The sequence below is a fragment of the Corvus cornix genome, chromosome 1A, assembly GCF_000738735.6.
Source record: "Corvus cornix cornix isolate S_Up_H32 chromosome 1A, ASM73873v5, whole genome shotgun sequence".
Taxonomy (NCBI): domain Eukaryota; kingdom Metazoa; phylum Chordata; class Aves; order Passeriformes; family Corvidae; genus Corvus; species Corvus cornix.
Window position 1 is genome coordinate 37,713,169 of NC_047057.1, and position 15,680 is coordinate 37,728,848.

Here is a 15,680-nt window from a genome sequence, read left to right on the forward strand (position 1 = left end):
CATGAGTAATTGAAAATTGACTATACTTCACATCTGTTTTGGCTTAACTAAAATATGTCAACTGCTACTTCCACTCAGAGCACAAGTTCTTTGTATCATGTTCAAAGGTGTCCTTTACCTCCATATTTGTTATATTTTTCAGATTCTAGTCAAGGCCCACAGCGTAACCAAATGATTGTTTAAGCTGCTCTCTTTGATCCCTTTCTGTTCTTTTTTTTTTTTTTAATGCTATAGTTCTAATATCTATTATAAGGTAGTAAAGGAATTCTGTGTTTCCTATTAAGGCCATCTTTATAGTACAAAGACACTGTGAGAATACTGGTAAGGAAATCTGACCATCTTTAGCTTGTAATATCAGGCAGACCATGTAAATTGGTTTTGTTAATTTACTCCTGTCTTTTAAAATCACTCACTGTCACTTGTTCTTTAGATACTGCAAATAATGGAAGACTTAAAGGCAAATTATCTGAAAGATTTAGACTAGGATTTTTTTGTCATGTTCTTGACATGATCTGATTTGATTTGTGCTTTGAGATACTCCAGTCATAGTCAGAATATATTGTGTTATTGTTTGCTGTTCAGCCAAGATGTACTCCTTCTGTAATACAAAATTCAAGCTGTTCTTTATAGATACTCTTCAGAATATACTGAGTAATCATTAGATTAAAAAAATAAAAATTGCTTCAGGGGATATTTTAGGGTGAATTTCAGTTCTGTTTTAGAAAGAGACTTATGCTTTATGTCATTCTTCAGAATTTGCAGAAAAGGAGCAATCCCTACATTCAGTTCTGCTCCCTGGGCTACAGGGAGATGTGTGGTGCCACATTTTGCAGTGTGAGTGCTCTAGTCAGAAAGGACTGTGGAGGAGGTGAAGGAAACCTTGACTGCTTAGGGGATGACATCATGGGTTTCCAACTGCTGAAAACGATGGCCCTACTTAACTATTTCTTGCTGAGGAGGTTGTCTTGTTATATGTATTAATCAACTTCAATGTTTAACTGTATTCATGACTTTTCTGAACTTTGATATACTTATCTGGTATTCTGTCAAGTGGTAGAACTTTGCTTACTGAACACCATTTCCTATAAATAGTCCAATCTTTGCTTTCTAGGGGATATGGACATGCAAATGTGCGTATCTGTGATTTCAAGCTAACTCTGCAGGGACATGTGAGGGAGCTGTTTAAATTAGTCATCTCTTAGCAACTGTTGTATCAGACAGATAAAATGTTTCTGAAAAGATTCGGAGGAAGGAGGTGGGGGGCAGGTTCTGACACTAATTGCCCTTACTATGTCTTTAAACAAGGTGCAAAATCAGCATGTGTACTCCAAATCCAGTTCAAAGAGTAGAGGACTGCTACTGTTTTAAGGTTAGGAAAAATAGTAGAATCTTAGTTTAGAAGCAAAAATTTAGAGAAGGTAGGCGATGACTTATTTTGCTCCTAATTCCTTGTGCTCTCAGACTGAACACAGTCAGACCCACAATGCCCAGAGCATGTACCTTCCTCTCCAAGTCTTCACTATCCTGGGCAGGGCTCATGATCACTTAAGCCTGAGGGAGAGGAGGCATCTTTCCAAAGAATGGTGCCTGAACACTGTGGCTGTATCGTAGACTGAAATCTGCAGCAGGGCAAGACAGAGGAGAGCTAAAGACCTCGTTCTTCACCACCTTTGCAACATGACAAGATTCTGTGGATGAATGAAGTGTGCAGTCCTGTGCTCACAGGAATGCATCTGTTCCCCTCTCATTTTCATTGTAAAAACATTTGCCTCTCCTCCTGTATGGTCCCAGCTCAGTCCCATCCCCTCCCTTATACAATTCTGCCATCCCTCATCACCAGTGTGGTTTCTGAAGTGGTTTGTCCATGCTTCTCCTATAATCCAGACTTTTGTTCAAAAGTACACAGTGAAGACAAGATAGAGATAGAGGCAGGTTTTGCCATGTGTGTGTGTAAAAAATTAGACTCTCTCAGACATAAATAGCTGTGCCACAGTTCAAGTTTTTACAGAATCCAAAAATCATCAATCATGCACCAGATGTGAAAATTGCTTTAACATTAAAGCTCTTCAGGGTTCAGAACAATAATATAAAGGCCTCTCAGAACTTTAGTTCTTCATTTTTACTCTTGATGCCAGATTATGACTTTGATTTCAGACTGACTTCACTGGAATTATAAATGTACCTCAGTTATGTTACATGTAGAGCTTAGGTGAAGCCTTATAGGAAGACTGCTCAGTTTTTTGTAGCAGTGATTTTTGCGGTATGTTTTAATCCTGTCGCAAATAAACAATACTATAGAAATCAATTAATTTTCTTCACTGGCTACCAGAAAACCACAACTCTGGCATTTGATCTTTGCACTTACAGACATAAAATCTTTTTTAATATAAGCTTGAAATCCATAGAAATTATTCTTCAACATATTGCTTGATCCTTATGAACTTGGGCAAAGGCTGTGGAGATTCTTTTTTCAAACTCTAGAATTAAATCTAGACGACTTAATACCTCTGAATTTAGCAAGTGCTATTTTAATAATTGACTAGTTTTAGATTGGAAACATGGTATGATTCTATAAAAAAGAATATTTTGAGTTGGGCAATCTCTGAATTTTTCAGCTATTTTTCTATGTTATTGGAGGCACTATCTTCCCCACATGCGGATCTCCTTTCTGAAAGATACACTCTCAAGTCCAGAGGTGAAGAAGTAGTATTCTTCAGAATCTGACAACAGTTTTTCACTTTTATTTAAAAATAACCCTTTTTGTTTATATAAAAAATGCGTCCATATAGCTGGTAGTTATTTCCAAACAAAGCATTTGTAAAGGTTATGTTGGAAGCCTTTCTGGTGGAAAGAAGCAGAAGTCCTTTTGTATCAGTTGGTGTATATTCAGCCATATACCCTATATATGCAGAAGAAGTTGTCTTTTTGCACCCCCCTCCCCAGGGGGCTTTCTTCCAGTCAGCAGTAAATTTTGATGCGCAGATATAAAGCTGAAGCTGACTGCACCAGTGTTTGTGAAGTTCACACCATTTGGAAAGTGGACATTAAAACAGTGCAAATATCTATGCAAATATGTTTTGATTCATCCAACTGTATGCAGTACTGACACTAGCACTCCAAATTTGATTTATTTCTAGCTAAAATTGCTCTGACTGCTGAGAATGGAACTATTTATTTATTTATTTTCTTTGGAGATCACTGCCTACTGAGATTAGATGCTCAGGGAAATTCATTTTAATTCTCTTAATATTGCAGGAAACAGTTTTTTAGAAAGCCAAGGTTATCCACAGTCCTGGAACTTGCAAGGAGAAATTCTAGCATGGAAACTGGACCATAACGCCAGCTGAAAAATCACAGAAGAAAATGCCATTTTGCAAGGGACAGCTGGAAGAAATCCAGGATGCAAAGTCAACAGCTGTCTTCAGTTGTCCCAGTACAGCGATTGCATCACTGGTTCACAGTGAGAATTGTGATTTTTACCAGCCTCTTAGTTTGGGAGAAAATTGCTACTTATTTGTAGGAATGCTATAGCTGAATGATTTTGTGTCTTAAGAAAAATTATAGAGTGAGAGTAGATTTTTGGCAGGGCTTTTGATGCTCTCTCTCACACAACATTCTTGTGTGAAGGTGTTTGAAGCCTGGGATGTGGTCTGATGAACAACAATGTGGTTTGGATCATTGGGCCCAGAGAGTGATTTTAATGGGTCATACTTTGCTTGGAGGCTGGTAGTGAGAGAAGTACTACAGGGTTCTGTTCTGGTTATGTTCAATATCTTAATCTATGACTTGGAGGAGGGAACAAAGTGCTGCTCTTGAGAGTCTTGCTCCTGGGAAAGAACAATTCCTCACAAAGTTACAAGCTGAGGTCTGCCAGTCTGTGGAGCAGCTCCATGAAAAAATGCTGGGGCTGTGGTAGGTAGAAAGGTGAGCATGGGACAGCAGTATCTGCCTGACCACAAAGGCAGCAACAGCTTCCTCAACTGCGCGAACGAGGGAGATCAAGTGAAGTGATGATCCCCTTTACACAGCATTTCTTATAACCCATCTAAACTGCTCCTTATAGTTTAGTATATATTTGGGGCCCCTCTGAACAAGAAGGGTGTCAGTAATGCTGTAGGGAGTTCAGCAGAGTGGTACCTGTGATGAGAAGCCAAGGAGCTGGGGTTCCTTGGCTGAAGTCTGGAGAAGGGATGACTTGACAGCAGTCCGTCACCTCCTACCAGGAGGTCATCAATAACGTGGTACCAGGCTCTTTGTCTCTTGTTCTCCCACCATGTTCAACAGGAGTTGAAAATTGAAAAAAGAGGAGCTGTACTGAAAAGGCTTTTCACCGTGAGGACAGTACAAGTACTGGCGGAGGTGGCAAGTGCACAGGCTGTGCAGATAGTCCTTGCAGATTTTCCATCTGGGAATAGCCCTGAGCAAGCTGACCTGAGCAGACTTTACTTGGAAGAGATTGGAGTAGAGCTCTCTTGAGGTCTCTTCCAGCCAGTATTATTCTGTTATTATCCAGAGGGGGCACTTTATGGAACAAATGGAACAGCTACATCCTGGTCTCACAATTGAAGGGGGGAAAAAACCCAAACAAACCCCACAGAAAAACCATCAAAACCACCCCCATCAAAAAACCCACAACACCCCCCCTCCTCAACTATTTCCTGTGTAAAGACAGGGGCAGCAGTAGATGTGTATATCCTCAGAACAGAATGAAGTGCCCATTCCCCGTCAAGGGTCCTTTTCCATCCTGTTGCCAGACATTCAAAATGAGAAACAAACACAGGGGAGTTCTGTATGTGATAGCTGAAGATGAGGCTCTGAACAGAGGCTTCTCCTTCACCCCCCTAACTATTCAAGGGCTTCCTCTGTACAGAAGGGGTTTTCCCTCTTTGCTTTGGACTCCTGTTTTATTTTACTTTTTTAAGTAACTTTGATCACCACCATTTGATCTGACAAGAGCATCCCCCAAGGCCTTTTCCAGAATCATGACAATGTATTAGTGTCATCCTGAAGGAAGAAGGAAAATAATATGTATGTGTATATATGGATGTATTTCCTGATTGGAGCTCTGCAAGTGGGGGGTACAAAGAACAGGATGTAATGTAGGGAAGATGAGCACAGAGAGCTAAGGAAGTCATTCACAGGCACTAAGGATGCATGTTCAGTCTCATTGCAAAAGAATGTTAAATGAATATGACCATAAGAGAAGACAAGTGATGCCATAGAAAACAAGATCCAGCTCTTTGTGAAGTATCTTGGGAATGCTGATCTCATATGCAGTCACAGCTTAAAGAACCAGTGTTCCCATGCAGCCCTCTCTGATCTCCCACCTACCCCTTGTCCAGCTTAAAGCATTGCCTCTCTTGGCAAGGTCAGGGTCCCATCATCTGCACTTGTGGACTGGACTGATAATGCAAACCCAGGAACACCATTTATTAATGATGAGGAAAAGTAATTTGTCTGTGAGAGGCTAAATGTACATAGTGGAGTTGGGGTAATAAAGGAGATGGGGAAGTTCTGTTGCAGAGGCAGAGCATCAGTTAAAGAGAAAGCAGTGTGTGGGAGCAGTCAGTTTTAAGAAGTCTTTGTCCTGGTGATGACTGTTAAGAGACATAAACACCAGTAATGTGGAAGGGATATGATCAAACTGTCTAAATTACAATCAAAAGAAAAAGAAAGAACCTAAACACTTCTTACCTGGATAGAACTAAAGTCATTACCACAATGCTTTGTTCATCAGCTGTTAGGTCAACACAAGTACTTCCTCAGTGTTTTGTAATGGAATCTGCACCTGGAATTTTCCTCATTTCATCATAAGTAATTTTTATAATTTCTTGATGTGCGACAATAGAGTACCTTGTGGCCTTCTCCAGCTATCAGAACTGCGAGTACAAATGGATTATTTCTCATGATGTTGCTTTCAGTTGCCTCTTATTGCCACATATCTTTTTCTGCATATTTACATTTTCCACTGATCCTCAGTATACAGAAGACAGAGTGTATAAATCATGCATTTCACATTCCTGGATAGAGCTGCTGTTGCTGAACACATTCAACACAAAATGACTACTGTTTCACAAAATCTTAAAAGAAATTAACTGCTGAGATTACTTTTTTCACTTGCACTGAAGCAATTCTGACATTCCCCTGGAAAGCTTTTGGTGTGAAAGCCAAAATGGTTGTGTTTTTTACAGCACAATATTAAAATAATCAAAGAAGAAATACAGTGTTACCTGCCAGATATTTCTGTAGTATCTGCCTCAATTCCAGCTTTCCAGTCTCATGGAGAAAAACCTTTGAAACTGTGTTATTTTTCTCCCTGCCTTATTCCGGAGACACATGCGGTGATAGTACTCATCTATTGTAACTGCTCTGTGACAGCATTATATTGACACAGATGATATTATCCAGCTGGGAATTTTTCCCAGGTTAGCTCCAATGTTACATCATCAATTTGATAAAGTAGATCCTGCCATAGACAAAAATCACTTCCCCAGATAAATTCAAGGCAGTTGTTTTTTGTTAGGTATGAGTCCTCTTTCTAGTAGTGTCAAAGTGAAAAGTTCTGGTCTCTGGTTTTTAGTCACTCACATAAATTCATGAAAACCTTATCTATTTCCCCCAGCTGACCCATATGTGCTGGTTGTGGGAGACACCCGTTCTGCTTCTTATTACATTTTGGGTATTTAGAATCTAATTTTTTTATTCCAGATGAGAAATTCACAGCTGTTCAAGTCTTACTGTAACAATTCTCTAGACCATGGCCTGGTCTAGAGAACAGATGCATTGTGTCTGAATTTACCTCTCTGAATAGTAAAGCCCACAGATATGACCCAATTCTGTAACAAAATCACTATTAAGACTTGATGTCCAAGTAATTAGTTTGTTGGTTAATCAAATTAGTTTTGTATTCTTCTGCAGGAGAGACTGAAATGGATTAGTATTGACAAGTATTTCCCAAACAGTGGAAAAAATCTTTCAACTGAAAGATATTTTGTATTCATCAAGTCATTCCTATTTGCCATTGACAGACTGATTGCTGTTCCCAAGGCTCAAGGAGACCAATATGTCCTCTATAATTTATGTCTGGAGTTTGTAGCTTGAGGAAAGAATTTTAAGGGATTCACATACAAATATGCTATTCTGTCTGTATGTAAACCTCAAAAATCTCTGGTTTATTAAAAGACAAAACAAGAAACACCAGCAACCACAAACAAAAGATTTTTTTTTTATTGTTTTCACATTTTAAAAAAAATATTCTGGATATTTTTGTGTTTCTATGGATTGCTATTGTATTTGCCTTACAAATACCTTATTATCCACAAACCCTTAATCAGAACATGAAAGGGTCATTTTATCTCCTGTACTACTTTTTGTGCTCTATTTCCCAAGGCTTCTATTGATTTTTTTTAAATGCAAATAACTTAAAAGGATTTAATTTCAGTTGTTGCAAAGCAATTACCTTTAGCTAGAAAGGGTTTAATTGTGATTTTATTTGAATGCTATGTTGGAATTTCTTCTCGTGGTTCATGATGTTTCTGTGCTTCAAATGAATTAATTATATGTGTGTAAAAATATTAAAATATTTCTATTAAATTTTTTTTTAAAAGATGTCAGAGTTTTAGTAGGACTGTGTGAGGATTCCCAATCTATCAACTGCTTTCTGAAGAAGTTTTTGGCAGGTGTTTCATAGGGACTGGTTTTTTCATTACAGCTTTCCACAAATGATCTTGTGAACAAATTTATTGATAACGGTAATAGTTAGCATTAAGGGGTATGAGGCTAAAGACTATGAACATATCTTTAATGATATGGGAATGTGGGGATATTGAATTTTTTTTTTTAAATGCATCAATTTCCTTAGACTTCTGAGACAACTGGTCGTATCGTGCTGCCATATGGAGAAGCATATAGTGCCTGAATTGCAGGGTGATGTTTTATACCTGCTGATGTAACTGCTTCTAATGGTATCAGTACATTTTAAAGTTGTATAGAAAGCTTTCATTGCTCATGCGTAAGGATCAGATTTCTTAACCAATTTATGTTCCAGTAACTTTGGGATATTTTCATATAAGCACTCCCCTTTGTCTTTTTAGTTAGATCTAATTCTCTCAAATTACCCTATTGTTCTCCAGAATCCTAATTTCTACAGGGTAAGAAAGCACGGATTTCATTTTGGACACTACAGAGTATTAAAGATGTTTGCTTATGTTTGCATAGTCTGAATATTTTCTGGTTTAGGTATTACAGATTTTTCTGGGTGATTTACCTGTGAAATAAGATATCCCTCACAGTAGACTGTGTCAATGCAATGGCTTCTGCTATATGGAGAATATACTTACAGAGCTTGTTTCTTCTTGTGTACGTAAGTCACATGTTGACACCCCTGTCTAGCTCTGAGGGGAGCTAAAAGCTCTTCTATCAGACACTGTCTCAAGTGTGCATCTGTAATTTGATAACTACTCAGTATCAATATCTCTAACCCACGTTTGGCTTTCTCGTATGACGCACCAGGGACAGGCAAGCCCAAGTACAGAGCTACAGATATTTGGGGCTGTATTCAGAGCCAATGAAACATGGCAATGTCTGGTAGATGATTGGAGTCGGAGAAGAGCACCTAAAGTGGGAATGATGTGTTCTCCAGTGTTCTCCACCTCACAACCCACCCAACACCCCCAATACTAAAGTTTTTCTGTGTAGGACAGAGAAGAGCTTTGCACCAACTCTTTATTGCATACCTTATTCATAATGCAATTCTGGATTAAAAGGAAAGTAACAGAGATGTATCAAAGTAACAGTAAAGGTCCTTCCTCTGTCAGAATTACTGTTCTTTAATGAACATAAATAACTAAGGCCTTATTGTAAGGCTTACTGTGGAAACTGCATACATTGATACAGTGCTCTGTAATAGCACTGGGGTAGAGTGGCTCATTCTGGATTTGCAGTCAAGGCTATGACCTGTGAAGTTGCCCATGTCAGTTCTGGGGCACTCTAGATTTTGCCCAAAGTAGGGCAGTCCAGGACTGCCTAAATTCTCTCTAGTTTCTTCCTTCCCAGTCTACTCTAACACCTCTGAGTGTCTCACCTTTTCATATTTCAGAAGCAACACTGAGGTAGAGGCAATTGCAAAAATGCCTTGGGAAGGCTTCCTAGATTGGGCTGCAGTTCCACTGTGCTGAGTCAGACATGGACAGTGCAGAAATGCAGCATTTCCAGCATTATTAATCAGGGAATTCTGTGTAAGGGACAGGGAAGATTTTTAGTGCAAAAGTTCCATTTCAGGCAGATATGGTAGTGCTGCTCCCCCATGTCTACTCCAGCAGCAAGGCAGACAGTGCTGAGTCAGAGCTTCAGGACAGATCCTCTCTATCCTAGCTGAAGGCAGGAAATCTAAAGTGCACTTTCCTTCTGCCTCTCCTGTTACAGCAGTTGGTTTCAGGGGAAGGCATTGATTTTTCACTACATTTGGAGTCAAGGCTCCAGGGCTACCAGCCCATGTACTCAGTTCTGTTTCTCTGTCCCCTCTGCCCCCACCCCTTTATTGCCCCCTGCTCAACCTTTTGCTCCTAAACATCCTTGAAACAGAGCTGCAAAGTCCTCTGTTCTGTATACATTCAGGGACAACTTTCTCAAAGTAAGGAATTGTTTAATCCCAATGTGGGGGGGTGAATAATAGGGGACTTTTTTTGCCTAATAAAAGCTCTCCAAATGTTAGTTTTATCTGAGCACTTGCACCTTTGATGAATCAACTGTCCCTCTTAAAGGCCTCTTATTCTTCAAGGCCATGACTTTTACTTTTATAGGAGCTTTGTTTTGTAACACTTGCTGTTTCCATTCTTTTGTTCAGATGTTTTGTCAATATTTGTGCGCTTACTGTTTCAAAGGCAGCGTTTTAAGGCAAGTAACATCTTACTCTTTTTGAAGAGTGAGAGACTGTGCTATTTGTAGCTAGTGTTTACTTTTCTGCTTAAATGCAGTTAGTCTCATTTTGAAATGACCCCATTGTTTTCATACAACAGTCTCCTTGACAAGAACCAAATGCCTAGCATTGGGTGGGTTTTATGTATTCTTACAGAGGAGGACCACGTCCCTCAAACAAATAACCTCCTTCACTGAATACAAGGAAAGGCTGAAAATGTAACTCTCTTCAACTTGTTACTTCATTTATCTTTTTCTATTTGTGGTGTACAACTGAGGAACTCTCTAAGAGCTTAAATAACTTTTCAGCCAACCTCTTGATCTCATGAGGCTTCTCCTCCCCCCTTCCCCCCCATACTTATCTTTGATTATGAAAGTGAAATGGTATGGTAGGACAGTCTCAAAATTTTTAGGGAGCCTCTGGGATGCAGAGCATCAGTGCAAGTATTTGCTTCTACATTAGAGAAGCTATCATTTTGCTTTTGTTTTTATTCATCATATTGTTTGTGCTATATGAAATATGGTATTTAGTAGAATTTTTTGAAGTTGTGTGCATGTGTCAGCTTCAACTCTTGTTGCATCTTGATTTGCATGTTATGATAATGATATCAAGGAGACAGAATAACAAATTCTTTCCTTCTCTTCTGTAGTTTCATTGACTCTCACATATCAGTAGAGATTTCTTTTTGCACTTTTTGCCTTTCAGTCCCTCTACTGATAGTAGTTAACTTTTTCTTAGTATTTAAAGACATTTAATTTTCATAATATGCACTTGCTGGAACACAGGTGTGCTGTGGGCATATGCTTGATTTATGGACATTTCTCTATTTGTAGCTATGATAAATACTCTTACATAAACTGAGTTTTTGTTTGTTTTGTAAGTGAAAGTACACGTGGGTCTGTAAAGGTGTCAGCTGTGTCTGTTGCACACATCTAGTGTTGTGGCAAGATAACATGTATTTGGCACAGAACTGTACATGATGTTTATGTAAAACACGAGAGTAAGTGCTTTTAGTGTTGCTCACTTAGTGATTTCATTGGCTTTTCTCAAGACTTAAGACATAATATCATATGGGATTTTCTAAAGTGTTTGCGTTGGTGTAAACTTTGTTCCTGTCAAAATCCTAGCGATGGATTTAAAAATTGTCTATATTGCTCAATATTGCCTAATGGTTTAAACTCAGAAAAAAAGAAAAAAAAAAAAGATACAGAAGGGTAAATTCAACAAAATCTGCATTAGAAAAGAATAGATGCCTGCTCCCTGTACTAATACTATCCAGTTTCTGCTGAGAGAGACAATTTGGTAGAAGGTAGGGTATATTTCTGCTAACTTTTAAGCCCATTTGAGTACAATGAAAACTTGTTAACACAAATACGTTTCCCTCTACACTACCCTAAAGATCAAAACCCAGTTGTCCCTGAATGGTGGTAGTTCCTCTACAACCCTCTGTGCTTTTGGTTTTTAAATAGGCACTTACATCATCTTTAGAGGTGAATGCTTCTGTTAGCCTAGAAGAAATTATGGGGGAGGATCTGGACACTTGTCAGTGTGTCCTAGTTTTAGAACTGCTGAGAAAGTAAGGACTTAATGTTCTTTGGTTTTGATTACAAATGCCTTGTTTTCAGACAGATGGCTTAAGTAAGCCCTGATTCAAGACCAGTTGAGGTGAAATGCAAAAAAGAAAAAGGAGGTTTTTAGAACATCGGAATGGCTAATCAGTTTAAAATATTTGATCCAGATATGAAGAAATTAAAGAAAATATCATTTATGAATCTATATTCACCTGTATAGTCTGAGATCATCTAAAGATGGCACTTTAGACATGGGCATGCATTGTTTTTGTTTTAAATGAGCATGAGAAGACAGTGTGGAGTCCATTTGATTTATGCTAGTTATGGAAGGGCAGATCATATCTGGTTTGATGTAAACCCTGCTAGAACAAAGCTGTAAGTTCACACTGAATTTTTGCCAGTATCAGTGGCTATATGAAAAAGGGAATTTTCAGATTACACAGATACTAATCTGTTTTCAGAGACCCTCTTTCTCTCCCTTCCTACTGTAAATGAAGTCTGGACCATTGTGCATGATTCTTTTTTCTTTCACAGTATAATTCCTGTTCAAAGAAATAAAATGCACAAAAGTTTATCTGTGACGCTGACAGTAAATTCGGTCAGAATACTCTCAAGTGACAGTTGATTAATAATTTTTATTTATAACTATACCATCATTTCCTAGCCAACTGTGCTCTTTAAATGGAGGTTTTTCCTTTTTTAAAATAAAATCTTTAGTGAGGATTTATGAAGAAAGTAAGTTCTTAAATTGTTGGCTCACAATTGATGAGCAGCAGAAAATGAGGTATAAAAACCTTTCCCTGTGTAAATAAATGCATGTCCCTGTGTTTAACGGTAAGATTGCTATCAGTGATTTTTCTCTTAAATTAAGTGTTTAGATAATTTATTTTATGCAGGTTGTCAGGGTCTGATAGATAACAGCTGTATAGTAATTTCTCAAAAGTGTAATAGAAGGTATCTCCCAGCTGGGCTGTTTGGTTTGGGAATAAGTTTTGGGAGGTCGCTATGAAGAGGGATTTTATAAATCATGTGTGAGTAATTGTGCTTTTGATGAAGCTTGGGTAAATATTTGGACTTGTTCTGTGATTTAGGAAAACCATTTATGTGAGAAACACATGTATTTGTACAATTAGAGAAAAAAACGCCCTTCAGTTCTGTGCTTTACCACTGGTCATGTGTTGGATTGAGGACAGCATGAAGACTATATAAATCAGTAGCTAATTAAGACCATTGGTTTCAGAGCAGTAAATGGGAATGTTACCTCTCTGAAAGATCAGAATAAAATAGTTTTGCCATTTTTCATAAATGTACTGAGACAAAGCTATCTTCAGTTTTATGAATAGGAATAAGTATAGTATATAGCTATACATTGAGAGATTATTACAGTGAGGTAGAAACAGGGGACTCCACAACTTTATTTAAATTTATTTCTTTCTCATCTACAAAATGTTGCTTATGTTCTACATTAAAATTCAGCTCATATTATCTGCCTGTCTGAGTGGCTGTGGTTTTATCATTAAATACACAGAAGAATAGCAACCAACTATTACAATTTGCCTGAGGAAGAAGTCCACAATGAAGGGTGTTTAGAGTCAAAACTGTGCCTCTACTGGCGTCATGGGAATTGCAGTCTAGGCTAGAAAATGCCACTGATCACAAGGTCACATAATAGAGATTACTGATCTGAAATGTAGTCCCTAAATCTCCTTAACTCCCCAGCCAGGTTTGGAACTACAAGTTACATTATTTTGCTTAAAAATCTGAAGAAAAATATTTCCTGCAAGCCTGAAGATAAAAATTTCGGGTGAGAAAAAAAGGACAGCTGCAGCTAAGTGCTACTTAATAAACCCAACAAGTCCTGGTTAAATGAAAAATTGTCTTTGAGTATACGGATGTATATGTACAGAATTCAGCTTGATAGGAATGTTCAGTAAACTGGATATTGTGAAAAGTTGGGAAATGTGGTTTTGGTTTTGTTGTTGTTGGTCTGGTGTTTTTTTTTTTGCTTTTCTCCAGACTCTCAAGATACAGACAATAGAATTAATTTCTCATTTTCCCTTACCCCACACTTATCAACATACACACCTTATGCTCTCTAGAAACTTACTATTTTATGGAGATATATAAATAATATGATAGTGCACTAAAATCACTGATGAACAACTTTCTAACAGTTATTTTACAGTGTTGGACATAGCAGACTCATTCTGTGGTAGCACCATGCTCTCTTATTCCTTTTTATATTGTGTATCACTCAAGCATTTTCCTTGTTTCTTCAGGCTCTTCTGAGCTTTATCTACATTTTATGAAATGCTGATGTTACTGTGGGACAGGAATTCTTAATTCAGTCTTTTGGGACTGTTTTAAGGGTCTGGGAGGCTGTAAAGGTAGAAAAACAACTCTATGTACACTTTGTGGTCTTTGACACCTGTCAGAGGCAGATCTACCTCTTGGTGTAGCAGTGACTGTGAAGTTAGGCCAGGACTGCATCAAGTCTCAAGTTTAACTGTCTGTCTTTGGCTTTGTGCCTCATTACTAACCCTAAACTCATGGGAATAAGGAAGCTTATCATATAATCATGCAGATTCAGAACTTTAAAGATATGCTGTATATTTTGGGTTTGAGTATTTTGATGATAGGCCCTTCAATAATTCTTTGAATAATCATACCTGAATTTTCTGCCAGACAGAAGGCAGGTTAAACCACAGTGCTTACTTATGTAAGACATACTGATCACTGGCAATTTCAGAGAATGACAGTCTGTTCTTTCAGGCTATTTAAGGTAAAAAGGGGAGCTGCTGTACTCGAGAGCCATGAAAATAGGGACAGTTTCAAATTATCTACTGATACCTTGAAAGTGGGTAAAAGAACATGTCTTCAGACTCCTGTAGGTTAAAGGGGAGTTAGATCAATGGTAGGAGGTAGAGATTTTAAATGTGAACATATATATATATATATATATATATAATCTTTTTTCTAAGCATATTAAGTACTGCCGTTTCTAAATTGTGTGGAATAAACAAAAAAAATCATAACACAGATCATAAAACTATGGCTTTAGCAGTATTTATTTTTTGAATGTCAGTCCAGAAGTATTCTGCTTGCATCTGTCCTTTTAAGTACAAGAGATGTTATTAGGGGAGTCTGACCTTCTCAGAAGAGAAAGCAAGTGCACAAAGGGTTTTAACAGTATTTTGCTACAATACAGGATATCTGTTGCAACCCTAATGAGAAATGTCAGTGTTGTATGTTCTTTATGACTATTGGGTTTCATGACATGAAGGTAATATTGATTTCAGATTGAAAACATCATTGAGACAGTGCTTGTTCATGCTGTGAATTTTATCTGATGCACCCTACTGTTGAACTCAGAACTGCAGTTTCCTAATGTCGTTGTATCTTGTCAGTGTTGTTTGCAAATACGTAAGTCCTATAAGCTTTGCTTGGTGACATACTCTGACTCACTTTTCGTATGAGATCATGCAATACACTGGCTGGTTTTTAGTCTACCTTTGTAGAAAATCACAAATCCATTCATTAGCTAAAGTAAAACATTGAAAAGATATAGTATACAAAAGACTAAAATACCATTTGCTTGGTGATAATTACTAGTGTTCATTTTCTCACTTAAGTGATAGGGCACATCACACTGTTGTCATAGCAACCCCGATTCTGTCCCATTAACTGCCTAATGTGAATTTATGAATGCAAGTCTCAATGTGTGGAAAGCTGCTCAAAATAGGGAGTGATTCATCATGTACAGCACAGACAGCTGAGTTGCAGGCTAAGTCAGGGCTGTCTGATTTGGTTTTCAGTGTTAAAATGCTATGCTGTGGTGCAGGTATCCAATTAAAGATTAAAGATTTGATATTTAGTGAGATTTAAAATGATAGTTGAATACCTCTTTTAATTTTTGAAATGTTCTATACTGCATCACAACACTAAAAAAAATAAAATTTGTTTTTCTGGAATGATACTGGGAAAGAAAATGACTCTTTCACAATGATTTTTTTGAGATTTGAGATATTTCTAAGGTGTACCCATTTCAAGTTAGCTTGCTAATGCTGAATGTGCTCCTGGATACAGTGTCATAATGGATTTATCCCAAGCATTAATTAGAAGTTTACACCTCAAGAAAACAAACCTGTGACTAAGGAACTGGAATGATACCTGGGTTCAAGTCATGCCTTCCC

The 15,680-nt window shown here is 37.8% G+C and overlaps 1 protein-coding gene across 3 annotated transcripts in view; it reads left to right on the forward strand.

Annotated features, from left to right (window-relative positions):
- The window catches only part of NAV3 (neuron navigator 3), a 526,195-nt gene that overhangs the window by 161,208 nt on the left and 349,307 nt on the right, over nt 1–15,680 (forward strand). The window contains exon 1 of one of the 3 annotated variants that reach the window (XM_010413727.3): nt 3,386–3,460. The exons of the other annotated variants lie outside the window; for them this stretch is intronic. Within the exon in view, the coding sequence (XP_010412029.1) occupies nt 3,401–3,460 (60 nt within the window). The 5' untranslated portion in view covers nt 3,386–3,400. Of the gene's footprint in view, nt 1–3,385; nt 3,461–15,680 lie in introns of those variants that run through there. 3 annotated transcript variants of the gene reach the window in all.